The sequence below is a fragment of the Amyelois transitella genome, chromosome 19 (assembly GCF_032362555.1).
Source record: "Amyelois transitella isolate CPQ chromosome 19, ilAmyTran1.1, whole genome shotgun sequence".
Taxonomy (NCBI): Eukaryota; Metazoa; Arthropoda; class Insecta; order Lepidoptera; family Pyralidae; genus Amyelois; species Amyelois transitella.
Window position 1 is genome coordinate 6,445,971 of NC_083522.1, and position 27,185 is coordinate 6,473,155.

General features: G+C 35.5%; 1 protein-coding gene across 5 annotated transcripts in view; it reads right to left on the reverse strand.

Annotated features, from left to right (window-relative positions):
• Nucleotides 1-27,185, reverse strand: part of LOC106132706 (potassium/sodium hyperpolarization-activated cyclic nucleotide-gated channel 2) — a 189,381-nt gene that overhangs the window by 79,346 nt on the left and 82,850 nt on the right. For 3 of the 5 annotated variants that reach the window (XM_013332212.2, XM_013332211.2, XM_060949461.1), the window contains exon 3: nt 9,347-9,561. In XM_013332212.2, coding sequence (XP_013187666.1) covers nt 9,347-9,561 — 215 coding nt within the window. The other 2 variants (XM_060949465.1, XM_060949466.1) reach the window with 2 other exon arrangements.

Sequence of the window (27,185 nt, forward strand, 5' to 3'; positions counted from 1 at the left end):
TTGCCTAACCCTCCGTAAAAGAGGCGTGATTTAATATATGTATGCTTCATTAAAATGTTTTAATATGCGCAAAATTTTATATTTAATATGATGAGATTTCCTCATATTTTCAAAATCCGGTATAAACGTGATTCTTAACCGGAAGGTCGACTGGTGCCTAGCCTTTGACGTAACCTACGTTAACTGTATTTTAGAAAAGATATCTGCACTCTCTAGCTATAAAAATTCTTGGGAGTATATCTAGAAAAAAGTTTACGCTTAATCATGGCTAAAAAACTATAATCATACAAATGTCATCAAAATCGGCGAAGCCCATCCACAGTCCGCATCCTAAGGACGATATATTATACTTATAACTTCATCGAGCGAAACCTGGGACAAAAGCTAGCATACAAAATGGAAGGCAACTTATTCGCTGAGATCTCAAACAGCTTCAAACCAGTACATCCGGTCTGATAAGTGCGGTTTAACTGAAAGCCTATGAAATGTTTGCAAGATAACGTCGAACTACCGGAGTAACTTTGACGAAGACTTAACTCGCTGGCAGATGTTAACTTAGCGTTAAGTGTTTGCATTAACAGATATATATATAAAACACAAGGATGATAATATTGTTCTGATCGGACTGAAATTTGGCTAGTAGGTAGTTTACTATTATGTTGACAGTCACTAAGAAAGGATTACCTGAAATTCCTGCCGGGACGGAAGTTAGCGGGGTTTTTCGTTTTGCGCAAACGGAGCTGCTAGTAATGTACATATATTTCTGTTCTTAAAATTGTCTCCTTTGCTCGTTTTTTAAAGAGTTTCTAGCGAACGAATACCATGTCAAAGTGCCTACCTATTTTAACGAAACAATTTTTTTTATTTTATGTATTTAGTAGTTTTGTTTTTTTTTTAAAGGTACTAAACTAACAGACCACAAAAATCTATTATTTTTATCATATATTTAGATAATTAAAATGTAATAGTCCTTAATTTAATTTTTACATTACAAAACAACATAGTTTAATCTTTTTACAAATGCCCTGTAATTTGCCAATGCAATCATATTGTGCAATATAGACAACAATCTGGTTACAAATAACTGCGTTTAATAGAGATAACGCTAATTTGACTAATAGTCCACATGAAGCTGCACATAATGCGGGCTTCCATTTGAGGATGTTTGTCATTAACTAATTTGACACGCAGGTAAAAATGTTGTTGATTTAATGAAGGTATAACTTTGTTTCCGGATAACTATTTCCGATTTTCTGATCTATCTTAGTTTATTATTTTTTTCAAACCCAATTTATGTATCGCGTGATTAACGACAGTCTAGAAAAAAAGGACCACTCTATGTCCTTTCCATGGGTTTAAAGATTAAGGGATTCACCAATTGTCGACGTCGCCAATGTGACGTCAATAAGTGATACCTTGTATCCAATTTTGAAAATAAATCTATTCTATTCTAATTCACCTAGCGCAGCTACTACGATGATCCAGTAAGGGTACGGTTCCTGCAAGGTTGCGGAGGTCAGACGGGAGTCGCTTCGTGCGTATACCTGACTCACCCAATTCAGGAACCATGGTCACAGCGGGACTTCTCTCCAGAATGGTGAGGATGTAACCGGGGCTACAGTCAGGAGCACGAAGAATAAGAAAACTGCACAGTCATAAATAAATAAGATTGCAGAGTGCATTCAAGAATTTAGATATTTTAAGATCTTATTTTCATACAAAATAATTGTCGCGTCCCGTCTTGTCGCTTAGTTTTGCCAACTATCTGTTCAATTCACAAACACATCATAAAATAAGCAAAACTCAAGGCTCGCGCTGTCAGAAATACGTACGAGTCTTATTTTCAACCATTATATTCGCGTTACTTTTGTCTTTGAATTAGTACTCGGACTTTGTTTTATAAAGTAAACGTTTCTGAGACTGGCGAGCGGTCTTTTGTTGGGTAAAATTTGGACGAATGTCACGGCTTGAGAAGAATATCTTCGATTTCACAACGGGCGTCAAGACTGTGACAATGTTGCCCGTATCTAATGGCCCACTTGTAGGTATAGTTAATTCGTTTAATAAACATGAATTAATCATGTAGTACTTACGAACAGCCACGTGACGGGAATAGCAAATAATGCAGCGATGTCAAGAATCAAGTGGTTGTAACCAATACCGCGGTGGATAACGTTAATTAATATGGAACTTATTCTTGGCGTAGCATTTTATTATATGTTTATTTGAAAAAGTTGATGTTGTTCAAGTGGGTTAAAGATCTTTGTTTTTCCAGAAATTCAGTTATAAAAATCAGTGAAATCAAGGCTTGGGATTCTTTTAGGCGATGGTCTAGTAACCTATCACTATTTGAATCTCAATTTCAACATTATGCCATCCGGCTAAACGTGGCATTTCAGTCTTTTCAAGACTGTTGGCTCTGTCTACTCCGTCAGGGATAAGTACGTGGTTATATGTATGTATTCTTGTTTAGTAATTTGCAAAGCTGTATTAGTTATTGATCCTTTCATGAAAATTACATCCAAATGTTTGCTTTTAGCAACACAAAGTTATTTGGTATATTTTAATACAAAGTTATCTCATAAATTTTCCCAACATTACTTGTAAGTTACCTGTTCTACATATTCTGTGGTTTACTTTACCACCACATCCTTGCTGAAAATGTTAATGTAGAGTAAAGTAAAGAGATACCTACCGTCAAAATCCTTCGAGAACTGACTGAACATGTTAAAAGAGTTTGTATTTAGAATTTACTTACTATTCCTTAGAGATAATATGCAAGGTTAAGCGCGTCTTTCATAAAGTTACCTAGATTTATATTTAGAGAGCGTATACATATTTCGATTATAAATTATTATGTCAGAAATAGGAATTTTGCAAAAATGTGATCATGGCTTTAAGTGGCGATAAAGAACCAATAATTGGTAATAATCTTTGGTCAAACATTACCGGACCATTAAATTTGCATATCACGATGAAATTGTCGTGCAGTAAATATGTAATTTCTATGACATTAATAAAATATGCCACTAATTTCAAATTTAAACGTCGTACTTGTAGCTGTACTAAATTCACTGCCAGTCATCGTTTTAAAAAAGGCAAACATCTTTCAATTTAGAAATTTGGTTTTCAGTTAAATATAGATATTAATATAAATAATAAATATAAATAAATATATACGGGACAAATTACACTGATTGAGTTAGCCTCGAAGTAAGTTCGAAACTTGTGTTACGAGATACTAACTCAACGATACTATATTTTATAATAAACTATAACTATACTTATATAGATAAACATCCAAGACCCAGGACACACAGAAAAAGTTCTTTTCTCATCATGCCCTGACCGGGATTCGAACCCGGGACCTCCGGTGTCACAGACAAGCGTACTACCGCTGAGCCACAGAGGCCGTTAATATGGAAATAAATAGTTGAGAAAAAAACAGATGGAAGACATAATCTTAAAGATTTTTTAGTTTATGTATTTGGTTATGGGTAACGAAAAATATCACCTTCAACAGTTAATAGTATGGAAAGATCTGTGTTTGCTGGGTCAAAACTTAACAGTGGTTCAGGGCGAGCACTAGATAGCTGTTGTTTAGAGCGCAATAGAGGAATTTTATCCAACGACATTTTTTTATAATATAAATATTACCTTTTCACCAATTTATTGAATGTAGGCAATAACATTCGTCCACGTTTTAGATGAAAATGAAGATATGTATATTTTGTAAATGAACCTCCAGTGAAAATGCTGCAGTGTAAGTTGTTCGGGCGCTTCTTCTACACTAGTATTCTAAAGTACGACTTGCGTCCTACTTTGAAAAAATCTTTGTCCATTTTATACTTATACGGTAAGCGTTCACTACGTACACCAGAATATACAATAATTCAGATATGTATTTGAAAAAATTGCGAAAAGTAATAATATATTGAATTAATCCGTAGTATACTTTTATAAACGAACCAATACAGTTTCTTTGATGATATTGTTGAGAAACTTCGACGTTGCTCTCAATATGAGTTTGAGCCGCCATTGCAGATGTTAAATAGTATCGTATTACATTCTCCGAATACAGACGATCTGTTACTGTCAACAGGGATCTGAATAGCTCCGTGTTAATGACATTCTATTTCCTGTTATTCTTTTTTTTTATTTTGAAGCGCAAAGAGTTATTCAACGTTTGTTGAACGGATACTGTTTGGATAAGCGTGCAAGCGCCGAAAAAGGAAAGAAAAAAACAGAGAAGAAACTCTTCTCTTACTGTACATACTATGCAGACTCCTTTCTTTCCTCCTGGCTTAAGTATCAGTTGCATCCTTGACCATAGATCCTGGATTGGGTGAGTCAGGTTTTTACCCGAAGCGACTCCGACCTGACCTGCGCAACCTTTACAGGGTGTGACTGTATCAAATAGTAGGTGCCCATCGGCGCGACCTGTGTCTACAAAAACTTTGAATACCCTATCTCGGAAAAATATTGCCAACATAATGCTTAAGCATATTAAAAAAAAAACCTTACAGGGTAACCTAACCCGTATTGGATCGATCATGGTTACACATCCAGTTGCCTGAATGTGCAGATTTATACACGATGTTTTCCCTCACCGTAATAGTATCGGTTAGTATTCAAACTAATTAACATAACTTCCAAAATAGTCATTGGTATATGGACGAAGTGGGATTCGAACCTGTGCCTTTTTGCGCCACTCGCATTTTAACCGGGCAACTTACCGATTCGACCACCAACGCTCTATGTGTGTCACACTGTGCAGATTGTTAACATACATACATACATACATACAAATGGTCACGTCTATGTCCCTTGCGGGATAGACAGACCCAACAATTTTGAAAAGACTTATGGCCACGTTCAGCTATTTGGCTTGATGATAGAATTGAGATTTAAATAGTGACTGGTTGCTAGCTCATCGCCTAAAAAAGAATCCCTAGTTTGTAAGCCTATACCTTAGTCGCCTTTTACGACATCCATGGGAAAGAGATGGAGTGGTCCTATTCTTTTTTGTGTTGGTGACGGGAACCACACGGCACAGATTGTTAACGTCAATCCATTTTAAACCATTCAGCTGAACACGGCCTTTCACTATTTTCGAGACATGAGTGTATCGTGATACGAGTGTATTGAGTACTGGATCTTGTAGAATAAGTGAAATACCAGTTAGGTTTTTTTTTGCCAATTTCTAAATCACATACATATATTCCGTGTTGGATGGATAGTTGGATTGGATATGACAATCCAATCCAAGCCGAAAATTTGTGAGGAAACAAAATGGGAACAGGTTTGAGAAGACTTCGATAGTTGTTTTTTGTTTTTAGATCTATGTATTTAAATGCTATATAACAAGCATAAATGTAAATGATGTTTTTATTACGTGTAAACTTTAACAGTAATTTGTGGTTAGCCATGTTGTCGGTACAATTGGTGGATGTGATTGTAAAATGATGTATTTGCCATAATGTATGTATAATTTATTTCAATAAATAAACTCGGAAGCAATAATTCTAACAGCAATAACATTTAATATTTTTGTTGCATTTCTGTCACTATGTTAATCTCATTTCCATCATTAAGACATACAGATGGACTTGGTTCTGTCTACCTCGCAAGAGATCTCTCACTTAAGACAAGAATTGAAAAAAAATACCTTTACCATGAGATAGGTTCACGTGGAACAATTAGTAATTAAAGTAAATCCATAATTTATATTTCTGTACAATTTCTATAGCAAATGAATTAAAATAATCTTTTACTTCATTTTTTCGATTGGACATGGTATATTTAAAATAAATAGTTTACAAAGTAAAGAGAGTCGATGGTGGAGTCGATAAGGTGCCCGGTTAAAATGTGATTCGCAGAAAGGCACAGGTTCGAATTCACCACCTCGGCCATGTACCAATGACTATTATCGAAGTAATGTACATTAGTTTGAATACTAACCGATGCTCTTTCGGTGAGGGAAAACATCGTAAGGAAACCTGCACATTCAGGCAACTGGATGTGTTATCATGATTGATCCAATATGGGTTAGGTTCTCCTATAAACGTTGCGGAGGTCAGATGGGAGTCGCTATGTGTAATACACAAAGCGACTCCCATCTTGACACCCTGACTTGCACTATAAAATATGTAAAAAATATTTTATTTATTTCGTTTTGTTCTTATGTTTTTCCGTTACATAACAGTTTTCACATATAAAAAAAAGAAATAAACAAAATTAAGTTTCAATTTAATTTTTTTTATGTCGGTAGTATCAATGTATTTAATTAATTTTTAATTATCTAAAATAATAATTATTAATTCATTTTGCTTTCATAAAGATAAAACATAATATTTGTAATGATTTTTTTTTAAACTTCGTAAGTCACGTATATTAATTTGGAACTTTTTGTTATAATGAAGTTTATTATTATGACTATAAGGTGATGACTTCATTGTATTTTATCACTATACGGACGCTGTGTAAGTGATTACCCAAGACGTATAATACTTTAAAAGCAAATAAAGTAATTACTTATTTAAATCGTTATATGAGCATTTATGAGTTTATGTGGAAGGTTCATTACATTTTAAAAATACCTATTAACTACCTGTTTTCTTTTGTTTCTGTTTTGAGTATTTATTGAGTGTCGGCGGTGTGGAATTCGACAAATCCAGCAAATAAAATGCGTTGGTTATTCCTACGTACTAAATCAGGACATCATCTACTTAGCGCTGGGTTACAAAAATATGTAACACAAAACTTGGATCAGGCTATACATCTTAAAGCTAGAAAATTTATGTTGGCACCAAAGTTGCTTCCGATAGCCTATTTGGCATACGAAAGTCAGACATATAACCCACTTTTGCCGATTAGTAAAACATGCATAACACCATTCCAATTTAAAATTAATTACCTATATTATTGTTCCGTTAAAACACTAGCATTGTTACTGGCCACAAACTTTTCACAACATACAAGACAACATTTAATTTTAGTAAAGCGTCACCCTATGGATAGTACGAACATGATGGTTGAATCGCGACATCATTCAGGAACAATTCGAAATTTGAATTTGAAAATGGAACACTTCACTCGCGTTGTATCGCTCCCTGGTGTGGAGCGGCCGGCATGACAGCGCGCTGGCTGGGTCGGGGTTAGACTGCACGCTGAAAATGCCGAGGCGGGCGGAGCGGCATGCGCGCCGCATCTACCCAATTCATGGTCAATGTTAAATTTTTAAACATTTGGCATAATTTGCTCCTGGAGAGAAAGGCGTCTCTAGTTGCAATTTTGTTTCACAGCTATTTTTATTCAAAACGCGAAAAGTGTACCTAACCATGTATGTTCATTTTTGATAACCTGACTACTATAGATACTTCATATTATTTTATACTAGAGGCCGCCCGCGACTTCGTCCGCATGGAAACTCTATCAATCCCGTGGGAACGCCGGAATAAAGAGTATCCTATATGTTATTCTGGGTCTTCAGCTACCTACATACCAAATTTCATCGTAATCGGTTCAGTAGTTTTTGCGTGAAAGAGTAACAAAAATCCATACTGACAAACTCACAAATACTTGCATTAGAATATTAGTAGGATCATGAGGAATTTACTTAGTCATATCTTAGTCATATTTAACTCCTCAGTAAGTCAGCCAGCTGAACATGGCCTTTCAGTCTTTTCGATATTGTTGACTTTCTCCCGTAAGGGATGAAGACCTTATAATTATATCATCTTTATAAACATAAAACCATTTCATTGTCGTTTTTCTCGTTACTTTTTCATTGATCATCTAGTTTCTTTGAAAATATTCAAAATATTTCATGTAAGGCATAAATACTCGTATAAGATGAGGCTACAAATGACATGAAGATAAAAAGAGCACGATTTATTTACAGTGTATCACAATGATCGAAAGGTGATGAGCGTAGGTGGTCCAACGGTTAAGATGTCTGAATAAAAAAGTGTAATGCGGTTCAAATCGTATTGCGGCGGTATACCAATAACTTTTTTCTGAGATATGAGATTGATTGTTGACTGATGTTTTAATATGGTGCTTCTATAGCTAGAAAACATCGTAAGCAATGTTGCACATTCAGGTAGCTGAATGTGTAACAATACTATGGATTACACGTTCCGCCGCAAAGATTGCGACATCAGACAGGAATTTTTCGTATATTAATTAACCTTACCCAATCCAGAGTCCAGAGAGAATCGAACGCAACAGGGACAAGTTAACGCTAAAATTATAATGATGACAATGAATGAAAGGTATGAAAAAAAACTGTATTCATTCTTTTTATATTCGACCAAGAACTGGGTTGGCAAAGCCAACAGTTTCTAAAAGGTAAATAGATAAGTAGGGTTTCCATTTTTCCTCCTCGGTTTTAAAAAAAGATATTTCTTAAGAATTTCAGTCATGTGGACGGAAAATCCCTCTATAATGATCTACTCATGATTGCAGTCATTGAGTTTTATCATCGTCTAACTAGCGCCGTATTATGTACTTTTCCTGCAGGTGTCACATTCAAATCTTGCGGTTCTCGCTATATTTATTTGATCATCGTCGAGACACCGAGGAATACGTGTATTAGCTCTAAGCGACGAGATTAATTTTATGACTATTTACCTGTCCGCTTATCAATTTTTTTTGGTTCGTTGCTATGCTTAATCTGGAAAATTTTCGTGAAGTAGTAGCCGACTCTATTTTATAATTGTGGTAGGTTTTTTTTACAATATTTTCATATTATTTTTTCTGTTGAGGTTGAAAGTTTTCGAATCTCCTATAACTTTTACATATTTTTTTCTAAGAACTTTTTTTACCGACAGCTTAAAAACTCTAGGCGCAAGCATTGGCAACAAGGCCTATTTATCTCGAATCTATTATATTAAAATTAAAGGAGCCTTGTACGTTTACAAGGCTCCTTAAATTTTAATTTACGAATACGCGCCCGGATCTTTCGCGAGACGATGCGATGCCGTCCGACAGCCAGTCAGTCCGTTTGTCGAATGCTCGTTCCAAAACACTTTAAAAGTATGTAGCGGAAGCGATGATTCGGCTTGATCACCACCAAAGGGAAGATCTTCCGCCAGGCTAGATGTTGAGCCTGGGGAGCCGCAGCTACAACTATGTTGAGTCGGAGGTTGTATTTATGGTCTAATACATAAAATCTTTGTTTGCGCTATTAAGATTCTTCGCTGCTATTGGTTGAGCGCGTCAATTTCTTCGTGATGACTGGCAGTTGTTGTGTGATTAGATGTTGTGACGTGTGGTGTAGAGATGACGCCACAACTATGATGTTTCTCCTGTTTAAAACCTTATACTAAAAAGGTTTACTTACCCAGTAATAATGTCTCGTCGTCCAGGGCGGTGACGAGCGAGTCTGTGCAGCATGTGTTGGTGTTGTCTATAGAGATCCGCACAGAGGCGCAGTCGGCCGGCGAGTGCGGTAGTTGCTCCGCCGACTGCGCCGCGACCCGACCGTTCGCGAGTCGCAGCGACGCCGTCCGACCGCCGCCGGTGCCTGTCGCCGCGCCGCCTCCACCATCGTCGCATCTGGAATAGACATTTTTATGTATAGGGTTTGTACATATGAGCTCATCGCGTCTCTGGCCCGGAATGATAGGCAGAGACTACACTTGCCACGATCTTATTTTTGCTTAATCTAGATTGATTATGAATGTAGCTAACTAAGGATTTGTACGCTTCAGAATTTTGAAAAAAAGGAATCATTGGTAATGATGTCATACCGTCACGGTAGTCACTCTTTGTTGTTAAGGAATCTCGTGACATGAGGTCATGAGAAACTTTTGGATCTTAATGGACAACTTTTATTACTTTTACATTACATGTAAGGTATCTCACAAGGATTCTATATTCATTTATTATCATAAAAAAAAATATATATCACTGAGCTAGCACTAAAGTAAGTCCAAGTCTTGATACTACAGAATATGGTATTTACATTTATATCTATTTCCATGGTTGGTACATGGCCGACGTCGGATTTGAACCTGTGCCTTTCTGCGCATCACGCTCTCGATGGACGACATTTATATAAATATATATAACACTATATTTCCACTTTAGTGTGGCAAGTACTTGCAAAAGTCCACTTTGTAACGCTACCCCGCATACTTTGTTGTTCAATAAAATGCTTGAACTTTTCGCAGTAATGGTGGAAATAAATGTTTTATTTCTGAATTTCCGTCTGCGGTCGTTATACAGAGCTCTTAAAATATCGCCTTCTTAAGTGTGATTTTGACCTTATTCTTTTAGGGTTACGTAGACAGTGGAACTGTTGTACCTACGCGTAGAATTACTTAGCGTACCGTACTTAATCTTTGTAATCAGAGTTTGTAATTTGATTTGGATTTAATAAGTTACAAATGTATTGCCAATATACAAGTATAGAGTACGGGTATAATTAAAGTGTCTCTATGTATGTACTCTTCTAAGTAAATTTAAGTAATTATTATCTCCCTGGCGCTCCCTAATTACCTTATGCAGGTAATCAGTTGTTTATGTTTTGACCCTAAAGTATACAGCGTATATAGGTATTTATTTACCTTTCAAAAAGCCTTATCATCAAACAGCATTTAATTATAAAGAGAGTCAATCATCATTTTTTGTATGAAACTATGTAGATGAAAATAAATAAAAGTTTCGAACGAGGAGAATTCAGCTGGTTCAATATAACAGACGAGTAAATTGGCGTTCCCAATAGCTTGTAAACCAGCAAAAACAAAGGGTCATTCAGGATTTATCTCACAAAATCAAATTTCCACCTCCGCTCGGGTAATAAATCTCTTTTGTTCATATTTCACCGGAACGGACGGTCTTAGAAAAATCGAGAGGCAGAACTGGCGGGAAATAATACCACAGATTATACAGCAATATCAAGTTAATAGTGCCGCGTTGGTTTCATGACAAAAAAGTCTTTTTAAGCGTACTCAGTCTATGTAAAAAGAACTATACTCGTAATATTTGAATTTTTCTGAGAAAAGATAGTCCCTAGTTTCAATTTATTATGAAAAGAGAGCGAAAGATTTAAATGAATATTTCGTCTATGACTTATACTATTTACAGTTCTGAGAATTAGAACATCGATTAAGGTTTCTCCGTAAGCATCGCATCTGACCCACGAATACTGAGAAATGGAAACTTAAAGTTTCAAATTTCCCGACATTTGAGCGTGGTTCCAGGAACTGTTTTCATAGAGTTTCCACTAAATGTTAGGCTGTGTTTACATAGAAGTAGAAGAATTGTATCAATAACATTTCATCGGAATTGCGAATTGAATTATTGTCGACACGGTCGTTGACCTTTTATTTACTAGATTTTACCCGCAGTTTCGCCCGCGTGAATTTAGCACTATCTACAAAAAGCGACAATAAACATACAAACTTACTTTCACATTTATAATATTAGTTTGGATTGGGAAGTAATTATTTTTCTGAAGGATTTCATCGTTACTTTTCGAAATATGTGACTGTACTTTGTTATAATTATACCATATTTAGGTCTAGGAAGTATGCAGGGATCGTGGCAAGTGGAAAGAGGTAGTCTCTGCCTACCCCTCCGGGAAAGAGGCGTGAGTTTATGTATGTATGTATGTATGTATTTAGGTCTGGCTTTACTATTTGTCTCCTTCTTCTCCCTGGCTATAGTCCTGGTTGCATCACCACTCTGGAGAGGAGCCTGGGGTAAGCTCTTGACCATGGATCCTGGTTTGGGGGAGTCAGGTTTTTACACGAAGCGGTTCCCATCTGACCTCCGTAACCTTTGCAGGGGAACCTAACCCGTATTGGATCATATGGTTACACATCCAGTTTGCCTGATTGTGCAGGTTTCCTCACGATGTTTTCCCTCACCGTAAGAAAATCGGTTAGTTATCAAACTAATGTACATAACTTCGAAAATAGTCATTGGTACTTACATGGCCGCTGTGGGATTCGAACCGGTGCCTTTATGCGCAACCGCGTTTTGACCAGGTCCTACCTTATCGATTCAACCAGCGATGCTCTATCACAAGTTTACTTGTATTTCATCATTAAGGGATTTGATAACTGTAGTAAGAGTTCAGTTATCGTTACAAATTCTAAAGACTTTTTACTCTACATCACCGGCTCTTTATGAACTGGTACAAGAAGTAAAAAATATATACGTTGGACGAATTTAACAGGAAACTTAATATCAAAAGTTCTTCCTTGCTGTATTAATACCCTTGATTTGAATTCCGATCTTACCCTGGTGGAAATTAGGGGAATATTGAATTAATGGCGGTCGGCTAACAGGGTGAATGGCAAAGAGGGACATTTTATTTTGAAATCGTGTCAAATGAACATTGATGTTCCTTTCCTACCGAGTAACATGAAGGTAGAGGAGTAAATATAAATTTTGTCAATAAATATTTGGAGATAAAATTTTATTTATTGGTGGCAGTTTTTAGAACTGCTTAATGATTATCACGGTTCTATAATTTTTAAACTCTTTTAAACTTGTCTATATCTTAAGACTACGTGTCTTAAGATATAGACAATAATAAAATAAGATACAAAAGAAACATATTCTGACTATTGTGGTACTGCTTCATTCAAATATTGACATAAAAAAACCTAATTGAATTGTTTTTTTCTTTCACTTGGACCAAAAATCAATAAAAGACGGTTCCAAGTTTAAAATCACCGGCGATATTTTAAAATGAGGTTCGAAGTTTAAAATCGCCGCACAATTCTAAAACGTGGTTCCACATTTTAAACCTAAAATGGCTTGCGCCTGCAGATGCTCAAAACTTGTTTGAAACACATAAATGTTCAATAAGTCCCTGGGGTTCTCCCGACCTCTAGGTATGAATTATATTATCTGCAATTCCAACCAAGGTACTTCCCAGGTGATTTGCGGGGATGACGTATTGTCTTTGCTACGGGGATCTTTTTTGCTAATGATTTCGAAGCTACTTTTTCTATTCTTTTCTAATTTAAAGGCCAGTTTAGCGCAAAGGTTTTGGTCCTGCTTCGGAGCCGCGGATCCTGGGTTCAATCCCCGTAGGGTTTTAATGAGAGCCCAATGATTTGATTAGCCCGGGTAATATATGTGATTATTTAAAATATATGTATTGATGTTGAAGACTGTTTCCTCAAGTAAGTAACCTATAATAGAAGTTTCGAGTTTACTTTGGGTTAAGCCCATTCTGTGTAATTTCTTCAGTATATATTTATTTAAAGTGCAAAGAACCCCACGGCGTAATAATACAAATAAACCTATGTCACTCAAATTTTGCCAGTTATTCATAAATGGCCGCTTACAGAATTGTACAATGTTTTGTACCGAAACTGCGGTTGGTTTTTATTTTATTGCCTCGTCTGCTGTACGGTTTTAATTGAAAACAGTGCGATGTTTCGACATAACTTGGTTAGCTTTGGCCTTTGTTATGGCTAATTTTGTACCTGTACTGTTTCAGTGTTTTGTTTTACGCCAGACGGCAAATTAGCGGTACTTTTTCGAATTTCGACTTTAACTTCTGGTTCTTCTGAAATGTAACGTTTACGGTTCAAGAACTTGATACGGTTCAATCGAATTTTTGCATGATTGGTGCCAGATGCCAGTTAAGGCATAGGGTCTAAAGTAATTTCAGTTCATCAAAAATTAAATTTACTTGTATTGAATTTTCCATTACTCGAATTTGACTGGTAATTGAACCGAAATCCTCTGAAGTAGCGAACAAGCCATCAACCTACCACTTTGTCACTTAAATCACGAAAAATAATCAAATATCTGACCCAAAAGCAAGCCTCGCTCCACTCCACCATTGTTCCCGCGAAACTCAAGTGACTCGAGTGTGACTTATTATATTCAGAGCTATTGTGCGATGTGAAATGGTCTACTCTTGTGCAGCTTTGTTAAGACTACCGATAAAATGAACTGCGCGTGATAAAATTTTGATAAGTAGAAAGTTGTACAACAATTTGAAATCTGCGATCTTGATTTTTTTTTACTAATTTATGAATACAGAAAAACATCAAGACTGATAAACACAAGTAACAAAATGACATAGGTCTTCTTAATCATTAAAATAGGCTAACAAGTTGATTTAGCAATATTTGGATGTTAAAGTTCTACCTCCTTCCCTTATTCCACACCTACGTGGGGTCGGGTCTCCTTGTTAATTTGCACCAGAGCAGTTTATTTTGGCCCGGTTCCATAAGTCTCTCCTTATATTGGACCACCTTTGTTCAATGCAAGATTTACGACATGATTCTTTCTCTACTCTATTATCTTAATATTTGTAACTATTCATCAACGAATCCACTGCAAACTTTGTGTACATGTAACGAAATGATTTTAGTATATTATTCATGTTGGTTCATTTTAGACTCACTTACTGTTTCTTCCCTGAATAGATTTACCTCAAATTTGAATAAAATCAGTGAAGAGGCTACAATATTCATTATCAAGCAAAAACATTTGATTCTTTCAAAAATGTTAAACATATTTCTTTGCATTTTGTATTATTACTCACGTTTTTAATAAGTTAATATTAATATATAAACTTACGTAAGCAATTATTACAATATCTTAGACAGTTATTCGAGAAGTAAATACCAATGGTTTAGGAAATCTATACTTCAATCAGAATCTACTACAAATAGTCTATCAATGACAGAATATAGAGGTTCGTAGTCAAACTACAAGTTATTGGCAACATTGGACAACAAGGGTAATAGCTCTCAGACGGCTTTGACAGACGAAGCTAACTACTAATTGAGATGGATCATGTCTGTAGTTACAGTAATTTTGTTTTAATTTATAGCACCATCATAAAAATAAAATGTCCTTTTGTTTTCTCTATCTATTTATATAAAAACTAACTAATAAAAACTATGGGAAAACCTGATTGACATAGCAACGCCTGCCTAAAATGGGGTCTGGAGATTCAACATTAGCTAGTATAGCTAGCATATGCAGTCTAGGGTGCACTAAAGACGAAACCTAAACCATGCTTATTTTTATTCGGGCACCATAACCGGTCGACCGCAAACGCTCTGAGTATGAATGTATTAGGAATTCAATATCACCCTTGATGTGGAACCACATACTCTTGTAATAAACTTGTAACATCTTGATCATTTGCATATTACATGACGGTTCAATTACTGGTTTTGATATTAATAGGTCACCCACTTCTATGATTGGAGTAAGTTTGACATAACTTCCACGTTTGTGAGGCTTAGTTGAGCAGAGTAAGTGAAATGTTAGTTTAAAAAACAGCAAGAAGAAGTAACTAAGCGAGCTCTTTAAAAACGAGACGACAATTATGGCAAGTGGTATGTCTAAAATTTTAACTGTCGCTGAATCTATTAATTTTATCTATGGAACTAGTTGCACCCCGGAGCATGGTAATCCGTGGGAATTTTAAGATGAAAGTTCGTATTAGTGTGCAGCAGGTTATGTTCTACCCGTGTACTAAATTTCATCGGCATCAATTTTGCGCGAAAGAGTAACAACCACATACATATACCCTCACAAACTTTCGCATTTCTTATATTAGGGGGAAGTAGGATGTGTTAGTAAACTACCAAAAGTATTTTATTTAATTGGATTAAAACTGGTAAGTAAGTGAGTAAATACTTTATTGTTCAACAAAGGAGTACATTACAATTACATTACATTCGTAATTAACTCATTTCTTTCAGTTAATATTCTTCCCCATTAATCAATCTCTAATCTCTTATCTCATTACGTGTAGCTATACAATTTCTAAAGTAACAACAAAGTATCATAAACTATAGAAATTTCGGTATGTAACAAAATCTACTTTTATCTCGCTTGTTTGATGAAATGTACACAAAAACGTTATTCTGGGACAGTGCCAAATTCAGCTAGTATTAATGTTTGCTGGAACTTAAATCCGACTGAAATCAGGTTATTCTAGATATGATGGGCTTGTGTGTTGACCTGGCTTTGCTTAGTAAACTAATTCAACTTTAATAAAAGATTCTCATAGATTGCAAAGCGGTGGTGGTCGAATTAAAAGCATGATGCGAAGCGAGGAACAGGTTTAAAATTTTACCAAGTTCCTGCTGGAAGAAGGAGCATTTGCGGATTTCAGACTCTATGTATTATTATTTCAATGATTGAAATCAAATAAACAAAACAATAAGCCGTACAACTGAACGTGGCCTATTTATAATGAATACAGGTTTTAAACGGGCACGTAATGCACCTTTTTTTGTCACAAAAAACTCTTCAGCATTATAATATTAGTATAGATTCTTGCTTTTCATTCGGTCCTTGCAGATGTTAGATAACCATGGTCTATATGACTGCCTATAAGGGCACTCAAATCAGTTACATAACCTACCTGATTCACCAGGTAACCCTGACCTCGCGACCTCGCGTGGAGGGGTCAGGGACGTCCTTTGTCGATGTATCTTGTTATCGATGACTTTCGCAAACAGTTGCGTCACTAGGGTTGAACGGGGGGTGCGGTGTATTTTTCGTTAGCGACAAAGAGACGATGGTTTGGTTAAAAAGGCTTAGCTGGAGGTAAGGTTGAATATTTCTAAATTATAATACCTATTGAATTCTATTATAAAGCCAAACAGCTGAACGTGGCCTATCAGTCTTTTCAAGACTGTTGGCTCTGTCTACCCTGCAAGGAAATGGACGTGATTACATGTATGTGTATGTATGATCTTTGTTAGTTCGATTTATTACGTTTATTGTAATTACACCGGCTTTATAAATTTAAAGATAATTTACATAATTTTAAGTAGGAACAAAATTTGACCACAATTTTCCGGGATTAGCACATACAGACAGAGAAGATAGGCGATGTTATAAAATGAAGTGATAACAATATCTAAAAAAAAAAGTTTTCAATATTTTCGTACTTTCTTATTGAATTGTTGTGTTTCGAAGGCTGAAACAAAATGGAAATAAATTCCATAAACTTAAATAAATTAATTTAATAATTTGTTTTTATAGCAAGCAATTCATAAAACTTAGGAAATCTGTAAAATAAAGAATACAACTTGCAACGTAGTTATCGCGCCATCTAGTAGCAAGTAGCAGAACTTCAGCACGCCCTCTGTCGGAAATTTGCGAAACTATAAGTTTCAATTTTCATGGAGGCTTTGACGCTGCAAGTACCTACTTACATTCAGTTTGAAGCGCCAAAGCGCATAACGCCATAAAAAAAACTTTGGTTAAACTTAGAATAGTTGTTATCACTTTGAAACTGTGTAAATCTAAACTAATATTCTAATTGCGAAAGTAAGTTTGTTTATTATCCCGGTGAAAACTAGTTTCTGTGGGATTTGCAAAAACCTGTATTTGTAGGTGGCGCTTAATTCGCACAAACGGAGCTGCGGGTAAAAGCTAGTTATATCATAATGATTACTAAGCCGCGAAGCTGGGTCAATAAAACAAGTCAAAATTCCAACTTAATCGTTTACTTAATTGTTTTTTACATTTGCATGACAAAAAATATTTATTTGCCTTAGATTTCTTTGACAAGTCTGTTTATGACACGAAATAACTTCTTTCTTATCTTTCATCATGAGATTAAGGTTCGGTAAGACTGTGAGGCTCTATTCATATGGAATTGCTAAAATATAACGTGGTATTAAATTTATATAAAGTATAAGGTGATATTAAACATATATTAACTTGATAGATACGAAAGCCACCCGATTTTATCGTATTTTAATTTGATCACGGGCATGTCCTCACACTTCGTAGTAAAACTATGCTAATGAAACGGCGATCAAAGACCCTCATTAATAGTAGTGCCCTTTTTAGCTACAAGCCCTTGTAACTAAGATATTTTAATAAGATAAGGATCATTTACATAGTTGAGGGTCGAGGGTAGTTAGTGACCACAACTTTGTTGAAAGTCTGAATAACTTTACTCATTCCTGTTTATAATAAACTTAGGATATTTCTTTTAGACGATGGGCTTGCAATCTGTAACTATTTGAATGTCAATTCCATCATAAGTCATACAGTTGAACTGAACGTGGACTTGCAGTCTTTTCAAGACTGTTCGCTCTGGCTTCCCCATAAGAGATTGTATACGAGTATGAATATATGTATCTAGTTTTCTTGTGAGTGTACCATAGATTTTATTTTTACCGGGATTCTTTCCTTACAGAATATTATGGACAGGTTTCTGAGTCACAACTTACTACATACTTTTTTTTTATGTAAAGGTGTAAAATACTACACCATGTTTTTTTTTAGTTATTTCAATGTTTTTTTTTTCGTTATTTAGAACAATAATCGATAAATCGAAGAGTCAAAAGTTATATGAAATTAAGTTCATTACAAAAATGTTAAAATAAAGTAACATCTCATCCATTGCGGTGTAGACAAAGCCAACAGTCTTGAAAAGATTGAAAGACCAGCTGTATGGCTTAATGATGGAATCATGGAATAATAACATTTCAATTTCAAGGACATCAATACCTGATATTATCGAAGCTTTATGCAAACAACGTATAATAACGGTTACGTACGTCTTGGTTCAAAAGTTTCAATCGATAGTTAGCTGAACTAATAAATATTTTATAATAAAAGCACTTTACTGAGAAAAATAATAACTACTCATATTTTCTTAGTACTTTTCTTTAGTTTACTCACTCATCAGATTTAGCTAGTCTCAAAGTAAGTTTTAAGTGTTTTGAGAAACCATATTATTCATACTTAATTCTTGCTGGAAGGAAAATCATATTACTCTAAAGGTTAACTATACTATACAAAAAACGCCAATTAAATGCGATAATGGAACTTGCGGACGTTATTTATTTTTATCTTGCCCCGTCCTAAGAGGCCCGCCAAATTGGGCTTTTATGGGGTTGAAAATAGGTTGTTTACTGTTTGTGTTTGTCATTATGGCTAATTAATTATTTCATTAGTACTAAGGTTCTCAATCACTATTAATAAAGCGAGTAGTAGAATTATAAACTAATTAAACGAAGAAATGTTTAGGAAAAATTATACATACGACATCGATTTCGATTTTATAAATACGATTTCGCTCAAGAAAATATGCGAGCCAATAGTCCTTAAACTGAAGACGCTGTGGTCTGGACAAGGTGGAAAGAGTGTCGAAATATGGACCTTAGGTCCCATAGTATAGGGTGGAACTAAGAACACGCCAAGATGGGAGAGAGTTTCCATCAAATGTTTAGTACATGTGTTTTTTTAATACACATTCAACCCAAAAATACGCTTAACGCTAATTAAAGTACGGGCCGTTAGTAATGGTAGTGGAAAACACACTGAACATCTCCAGTTCCAAATAGCCGTGAGGTCTGAGTGCGACGTAAAATGGATATAAACAGCGAAAAGGGCAGCAAACCCCCCAATTACGTGGGCCGTATACGCCCACCGACGCACTTAAACGACAACACCAATTTACCAACCATGTCACTGCGTTATATAGCCGTGCTTATACGGGGCAGTTTCAAGGTGGCACCCATAACCGAGAAGCTCAAAGAATCCAGACTAACATGGTTTGTACATGTAATGCGTAGACCCGAAGATCACGCTGTAAAGAAGTGCCTTTCCATGGCTACGTTAAAGAGAGGGAGAGGCAGGTCCCTAACAACCTGGATGTCAAATGTCCAGAGAGACATGAAAGAGTTGGGCCTGTCAACTGACGACGCGTATCAGCGGAAGAAATGGCGCCTTAAGATTAGGAAAGCCGACCCCGCGTAACGGGAAGAGGCGAGGACAAAGAAGAAGAGTCACTGCGTTATATAGCCAGGAAAAATATACACAAGCTTCATCTTCCCGAGGAGGTTCGAATCCCGGCCAGGGCATGATGAGCAACGAACTTTCTCTGATTGGCCTGGGTCTCGGATGTTTATCTATATAAGTATTTATTATAAAATATAGTATCGTTGAGTTAGTATCTCGTAATACAAGTCTCGAACTTACTTCGAGGCTAATTCAATCTGTGTTATTTGTCCGGTATATATTTATTTATTTATTTATCTCCTGTGTTTTTCTGTTATAATTCTGGCGTCTGGTGTGTGGCTGGGAGAGCCCGAGTTCGCCTGGTAGTTGATGAGCAAAGAAAGTTGCTTGTAGCACATATAATCGTATGAATGGAACGGAGTCTAGGGGAGGTGAGAGAGATTCATTCATTATATAACCTGTTTCGCGCATAAAAATCACAGTCACAGGAAAAATAGCTAGTACCTAGTATAGTACTATTAACAATTTTTCGAAAATGGTTTAACAAATTAATTTTTGCAAGCCAAATAAATTCCCCTGCTCTGGTTAATATACGTATTGTTGATTTATGACCTACATATTTGTTATTAACATAAGTCGATTGTAAAGTTAGACATAACAATTCCCAGGCTATAGTTTCTGGCTGAATCGAAGCAATTTCCCTGAATCGCGAGCGGTCTAAATATAGCCGGGTCAATATAACGTGGGCGACAATCTGTCTGCCGGCGAGCTTACCCACGTTCCTGGGAACTAAGTGCTTTTAGTATCCTTACATGGTGCTTTTTTTTTCTATTGTAATGTACTTTTAGTAGGGTCATCATCATCTTTAGGTCTGGTCAAATCATATATATCACGTTTATAATCCTTGCGGTGTAGACGGAGCCCAAAACTGAAAGGCCACGTTCACCTATATGGCTTTGTGGTGTAATTGAGATTAAAATAGTGCAGGCTGCTAGCCTATCGCCTTCAAGAGGAATCCTAAGTTCATAAGCCTTTCTCTTGATTTGTTTTATAAATCTGCACGAAAAGGGAAGCAACTTGCACACAGACTATGTATTTTTAAAACAAATCTTCAGATTTTCCTAGTGTTTTATTCCATGTGCAAAAAGGACTTACTTAATGTAACCACTGACACTTTCGACCGCCCACTGTATTGAACCGTTTTATATTTAGACCGAATGACTTATCAAGCTCGACGAAACTCTTTTGTGATTTGCCTTCATTTTTAACCGCCTTTAAAAAAAGGACTGTTAGTTCAACGTATCCCGTGAAGGATAGAAAAGTGATAATACACCTACTTCAAAGAGAAATACCAAGTCGAATATATGAATTTCATTTTTGATTAATATATTTATGCCGCAATAAAACTAACTTTTCAGTTACAAATAACTATCCATTTGTGACTTATATATTGGGTGGATTACCTGCAAATTTGAGCTTAAAGACCAAAATAGTCCAATTAGTTTAAGCCGAACCCACATAATTAAAAGGTATTAATCAATATGAAAGTGGTGCTTTTTTAATCCTGATGATCAGAAAAGACAAGGTAATAATAATTTTTGAACACCGTATACAAGTTTGCAATTACTAAAAATACTATTCCAAAACATTCTGTTTATTTGAACATATCTAAAAGAAGCACTACAGTTAATGAAGACGTGCAAGATTTTCTAAGTACCATTAATTTAGAAAACCATGACAAATAAATATGTTCCAATTTAACTTTATTAGAGGCTCAAACTCGTTTTTAGAAAAACTCACACACAGAGAGATACGAAACAAATTTAATTGAAAGTGTTCAAGTTCAGCCAAGGCTAGCAAAATCAAAATCGGTTCATTCGGGATACGATGTCACACAGAGACACTTACACAAACAGATACGTCAAACCTGTCGTTTTTACCACGGCGGTTCAAATTACAAAGTGGTAGGGAAACAAATTTCATTAGAGATGTTTTATAACAGCCATGGCCAGCAAAATCAAAACCAGTTCCCACGGGATACGATGCCACACACAGATAGATACGTCAAATCTATTGTTTTTTCGTCGAGGGTAAAAAATTACAAGGTACCAAAACGAATTCGATTGGAGGTGTTCTGTTGAATAATATTGATTTAGTGATTACAGGCAAGGCCGGCACGCGATCGCTGGTGAAAGTGAAAACGAAATCGGGCAACTTTCGATGAGCTGTTATAGTTTATTATACCCCTGCTCTTGACGTGTATAAATTACTAGCTTTCGTCCGCAGTTCCGCCTGTGTTCTTTTAAAATATATGTAAAAACAACCTATGTTTGTCTGCATCAGTTTAGTGCAGCCGTAAACAGTCGGACATCGACAGACTTTCAAATTCGACAACAAAATAAAGATATAAGTTTTTATCCTTTACGAGGTAGAATGCCCCATCACCTATAAAAAGAAATCTAAAGGTGAAAAGCCTTTCCCTGTTTTAATTTACTTTTATAAACTATGGAAGAGAAGAACAGGCACATTCCATGTATTTTCTTCGATTACACTATATATGAAAGAACTTGATTATACCTATACTACTATCTTTGGTCTGCATACCACTATATGTAAATTAAATTGCATAGAGACTGGTTTAGTGTTTAACTGTAAGGACGTTACAAAGCAACAAACTTATATTGGTATTTTTAATATTAGTTAGGAATAATTCCTAAGGGTTCTATAAAAAGGGCTTTGAACTTTGGAATCAATAAAGTTGACGAAACGACGTCGACGACGGCGGTGACATGCAAAACAACTTTTTTATAAGTTTGTTTCCATAAGTTAGTTAAAAGAAACATTTTTTCTAGGCGTTTGAGTTTTTGACACTGACTAGTTCTTTGTTAAAATCCCATACATAAAAAAATATTTACAATGTGAGTGACTTTTTTTTATAATTTTATTCCTGATTGACGACTATGACCATACTGTCAAAAATAACATAACTTAAAAGCAGAGGTTTATTTTTGAAACACCAGGCAGTCCGAAGTAATACACATATGTATGTTAATTTACACGTTTTTGGTTAATGTAATTTTTATACTGCATATAATACTTTACATAAGTAGCGATTTCGTCTAAACTTTTAATATGCACTCAACATCCAATGAAGGCGAAATAGCTAAAGAAATTTCCATTCAGCGTCGTAGCTCGTAGGCGTGCTACGTGAGTGGCCTACGAGCTACGACAGTGCTACGACGCTACGGAGCATTGAAATCTATTTGCGTTAGAGCATTATTAAATGTTAGTAGGTATGTTTATATTCCACATACAATGTCGGTATAATTAAAGTTAATTTAATTAATGGACTGGAACAATTCACGTTTTGCGATATACGTGGCGAACTTATGTTCGTTATGAAAATTTTCACTGCATGTTTGGATGGTACTGGGCATTCCCATCAAAATATAAACCAAATAGAAAAATTAATCATTTTCCCATGCTAAGAGCGATTATCTGATCAATTAATTTGTATGAAGGAGTAAAATATTTTTTTTCATTCATCTGATCACGCATATTTCTTCGTGGTGGCTCTGTCAGCAGTCTTAAAAGACTGATAGGCCATGTTCAGCTGATAGGCTTAATGATAGAATTGAGATTCAAATTGTGACAGGTTATTAGCTCGCCGCCTAAAAGATGAATCGCTTAATATTTTACGACATCTGTGATTTTTGCTATTTGTATTTGACGAAACCTGCTCAGTTTCATCGTCCAAAAATGTGCTGAAAATTTCCACAATAAGTAAAAATTCAGTTTTAAAGAGATGATTTTTATAAATTTCTACAGTCAACAGTCACTAACCCATAAAACATACATACACTCACGTCTTTATCCCTTACGGGGAAGACAAAGATGACACACTCCTTTAGACTGAAAGGCCTCGATCAGCTGTATAGCTTAATACTGAACCCCTTAAGCACTTCGAGCAATACGGGTCTCTGTTCCGAGTCTGAAGAGTGAGGCTCTAAACGAAACCCATTTTCCTTCTACCTTTTATATAACCCACATGGACTCTTACTAAAATTTATAGTTACACAGCTCACGTAATACATATTATACGTTACGTAAGTGCCGTAAAGATATAAGTATAATTTTATACATATTTTCATGCTAGGTACTAAAGTACCTCTTCTCAGTTGAGGCGACGCGGACGTGAGAAGACTGGAATAACAATTTTGTTAACACCGTAAGCCTTGATTTTTTTAAGTACATACTTACTTACAATCACATCTATATCCCTTTCGGGGTAGGCAGAGCCAACAGTCTTGAAAAGACTGAAAATCTGGATGGCTTACTGATGGCTTTGAGATTCAAATAGTGACAGGTTGTTAGCTCATCACCTACGAGGCGAATATCAAGTTTATTAGCCATTAACTTAGTCACCTTTTACGTTATCCATGGGAAAGATATGGAGCGGTACTGTTGTATAGTGGAACCACACGGTACTTTTTTAACATACATACGAGTACAACGTCTGTAATGGAGTATATAAATAATTATATTTAATGGAGTACATACTAAATTATAAGTAATAGTGAGATTCACCGATAGTGTTCGATAACAAAAGTCTAAGTTTTTCTAATAAACTTACATAACATATCACGTCTTATCCTTCACGGAGTAGACAGAGAGTCAGTTATAGAAAAATACAACAAAACAAAGTACATTTCCTTTTGCAAAGTAATATATCAATATCAGTCAAGTTCCTTCGGAAATGGTTACTCAAATATTTCATGTGATTCCTTGATTCAATGACACAGTCAGGACCTTGGTACCTTTGTAATGTAATATCGATTTACCCTGGCATAGCATCAAGAGATATTTGCAATTCATGTACGTAGTCAAAAGCGGTGTTTCCTTGTCGACTGAGCTCGGGCCATGTTGAAAGCGATGATGGTTGATGATTAAACTTTATCAATATAGTATGTGTTCTTGTTCATTGCTCCAAAGGATGAAGGTTAATTCCTGCGGGGATTGCGTAGCCCTGCGGGGTTAGCATAGCACTAGCGATGCCGTTTTTATTGCGCGAAAAGCTATCGCTGTTTCGCTTTTTATTATGACATGAATCGGAACAGCGATAGTTTTTCATGCCATAAAATGGCGTCGCACGTGCCATGCTTGTCCCACTGGATTGAATAAATCAAGACTTTTTAGACGAAGCGACTCCCGTCTGACCTCCGCAACAATTTTTATCACGTCACAAACTTACATACATATCATTCAGTTGTAGTTCAATACTATTAACATGGGGTATTAAATCGGTTAAGTAATATATACCTAGTACTAAAAAAATCAAGACCTTTCGTCACTCATCACTTCGCCGTCAGTAAGACCTCGGCTTTACTTCCGAACCTTGCCAAGGACAAGGCGAAGCTTATTGTGTTTTTATTACATCATACATCAGACATCTGGCCCGTTTGATGTATATTAAACGAGGCACAGAATGTTAGGTACCATAATTACTAATTTAATGGGCATGTACCGGAATATAGCATTTTAAGATATATTCTTTAGGTAATTATGTTTTGAATAATTTATCTTGCATGAAGAGAGTAATGAATGTGGATGAAGCGAAAGAGGTACGCAGGAATCGTAGCAAGGGGAATGCACTCTCTACTCTACCTACCCCTCCGGGAAAGAGGTGATTTAAATGTATTATATTTTTTTTATATTTGTTTACTTTGTATAAACATCGCAAAATTTATCCCTAAGCGGTTGACATAGATCAATTATATTGAAAAGACTCGAAGGAATCTTTTATCCTAGACTTTAATTCAGTTTAAAAAAATAATATTTCTAACTATTGTAATATATCCCAGAAGAATTCAATCAGAAACACGTTGAGAGAAAGAGAGAGAAGGTCGAAAGTAAAATAAAGCAAGCATCTGATTAAAATCGTGCCATTATTAAAATACCCCCAGCGTCTCTCTGCGAATCATTACGTAATACTTTCTCCATTCATGCAAATTAAATTTATGAAATGCTATATTCCATCAAATTAATATCGCTCGTCCTCTGAGGTCACTTTGTCTTATTATTTCCCGTCTCTGACATAACGTTTTAGGTATACGATTTTAAAAAAATCGAGTATACCTATACACATGTTTCCAAAATATGATAAAATTTTTATCTCTTACAGGGGTAGGCAGAGACTACACCACAATTTTTTTTATTATTGGATTGTATAGTAATTCAGAGTGGCGTTCTGTTATTATGATGGGTATTTAAACTTTATATAGCCAGCTGTATACAAATTCATGGTTCTACCTAAAAGTGATTAATATGGCTGTCTAATGCTGAAGTAATAAATTACTTGCTTAACATAAATGGATACTATTCTAATGATTAACCCAAATGGTAAGTCTATAAAAATTTCAAAGCAATTGACGTGTAATCGAAAGTAGGCTTTTATGAAAGCGGTCATTGATATTTATCATATATCGGTATATATAATCGGTATCAAAAATGCAATTGTTATATCAAAAACTAGCGACCCGCACCGGCTTCGCACGGATGCACAGCCGATACTAAATATATCGCTATTAGAACTAACTAAAGGACCGCCCGCAAAGCGGCTAACTAAGTCTTGCTCCCGGCAAAAGTGTCACTTTTGCCTGCAGTCCCGGGCCGTGCAGCAGAAATCGTAATATTTTAATTTCACCACAACTTCAAAACCAAACGTCCAATTTTAATCATTCAAAGACCAAATATTATCTACATAAACTGTACTTATTGATGAAATTATTTATTTTTATAAGGATTAATAGCATGAGTAAAAAAAACGCGTTTAAATGTAGATAAAAAAAAATTCAAGATTTTTAAATAAAAATGTGGTTGTTGTGCCCTACTCGACATAGATAGGTATAGTGTGTCGCGGACTTTTTTGTAGATATTTATAAGATCTACAGTTAATTAAAACAGTTTATGGTTCTATCTTTTGTAGTTTTGGCAGCGTACGCAAAATATACAATAGTAACTTTTTGGTTGATTTTTTTCAGTTTGTGTCCGAAAAGTCCAAATATATTACGGAACCCTATTTTTTTCCAAAATAAAATAAAGTCTATGTTACTCGTGGATAATGTAGCTTTCGAATGGTGAAAGAATTTTTAAAATAAATTTGAGAAGCAGAATATACTTTCATGAAGAAATTTATCAATTCTTTACATACGTATGTTAAGATTATATCGCTTATGGGGTAAAATAACCATTTGATACAAGACGTGAAGGACACGTTTATACTCGTACTTGGATGGTTTAGTCATGTAATCGAGGATTTCGGAGATATATATGAAAATAATAATAACCTTATCAAATATATTTGTTGTTAAACACAAGCTTATGTGCATAGCTAGTTTCCTTACTAGCTTGATTTATTTACCCAAAGGTCCTATATTTTTTTTTCTGTTTAATTTTTTTTTAAGTTAACCATG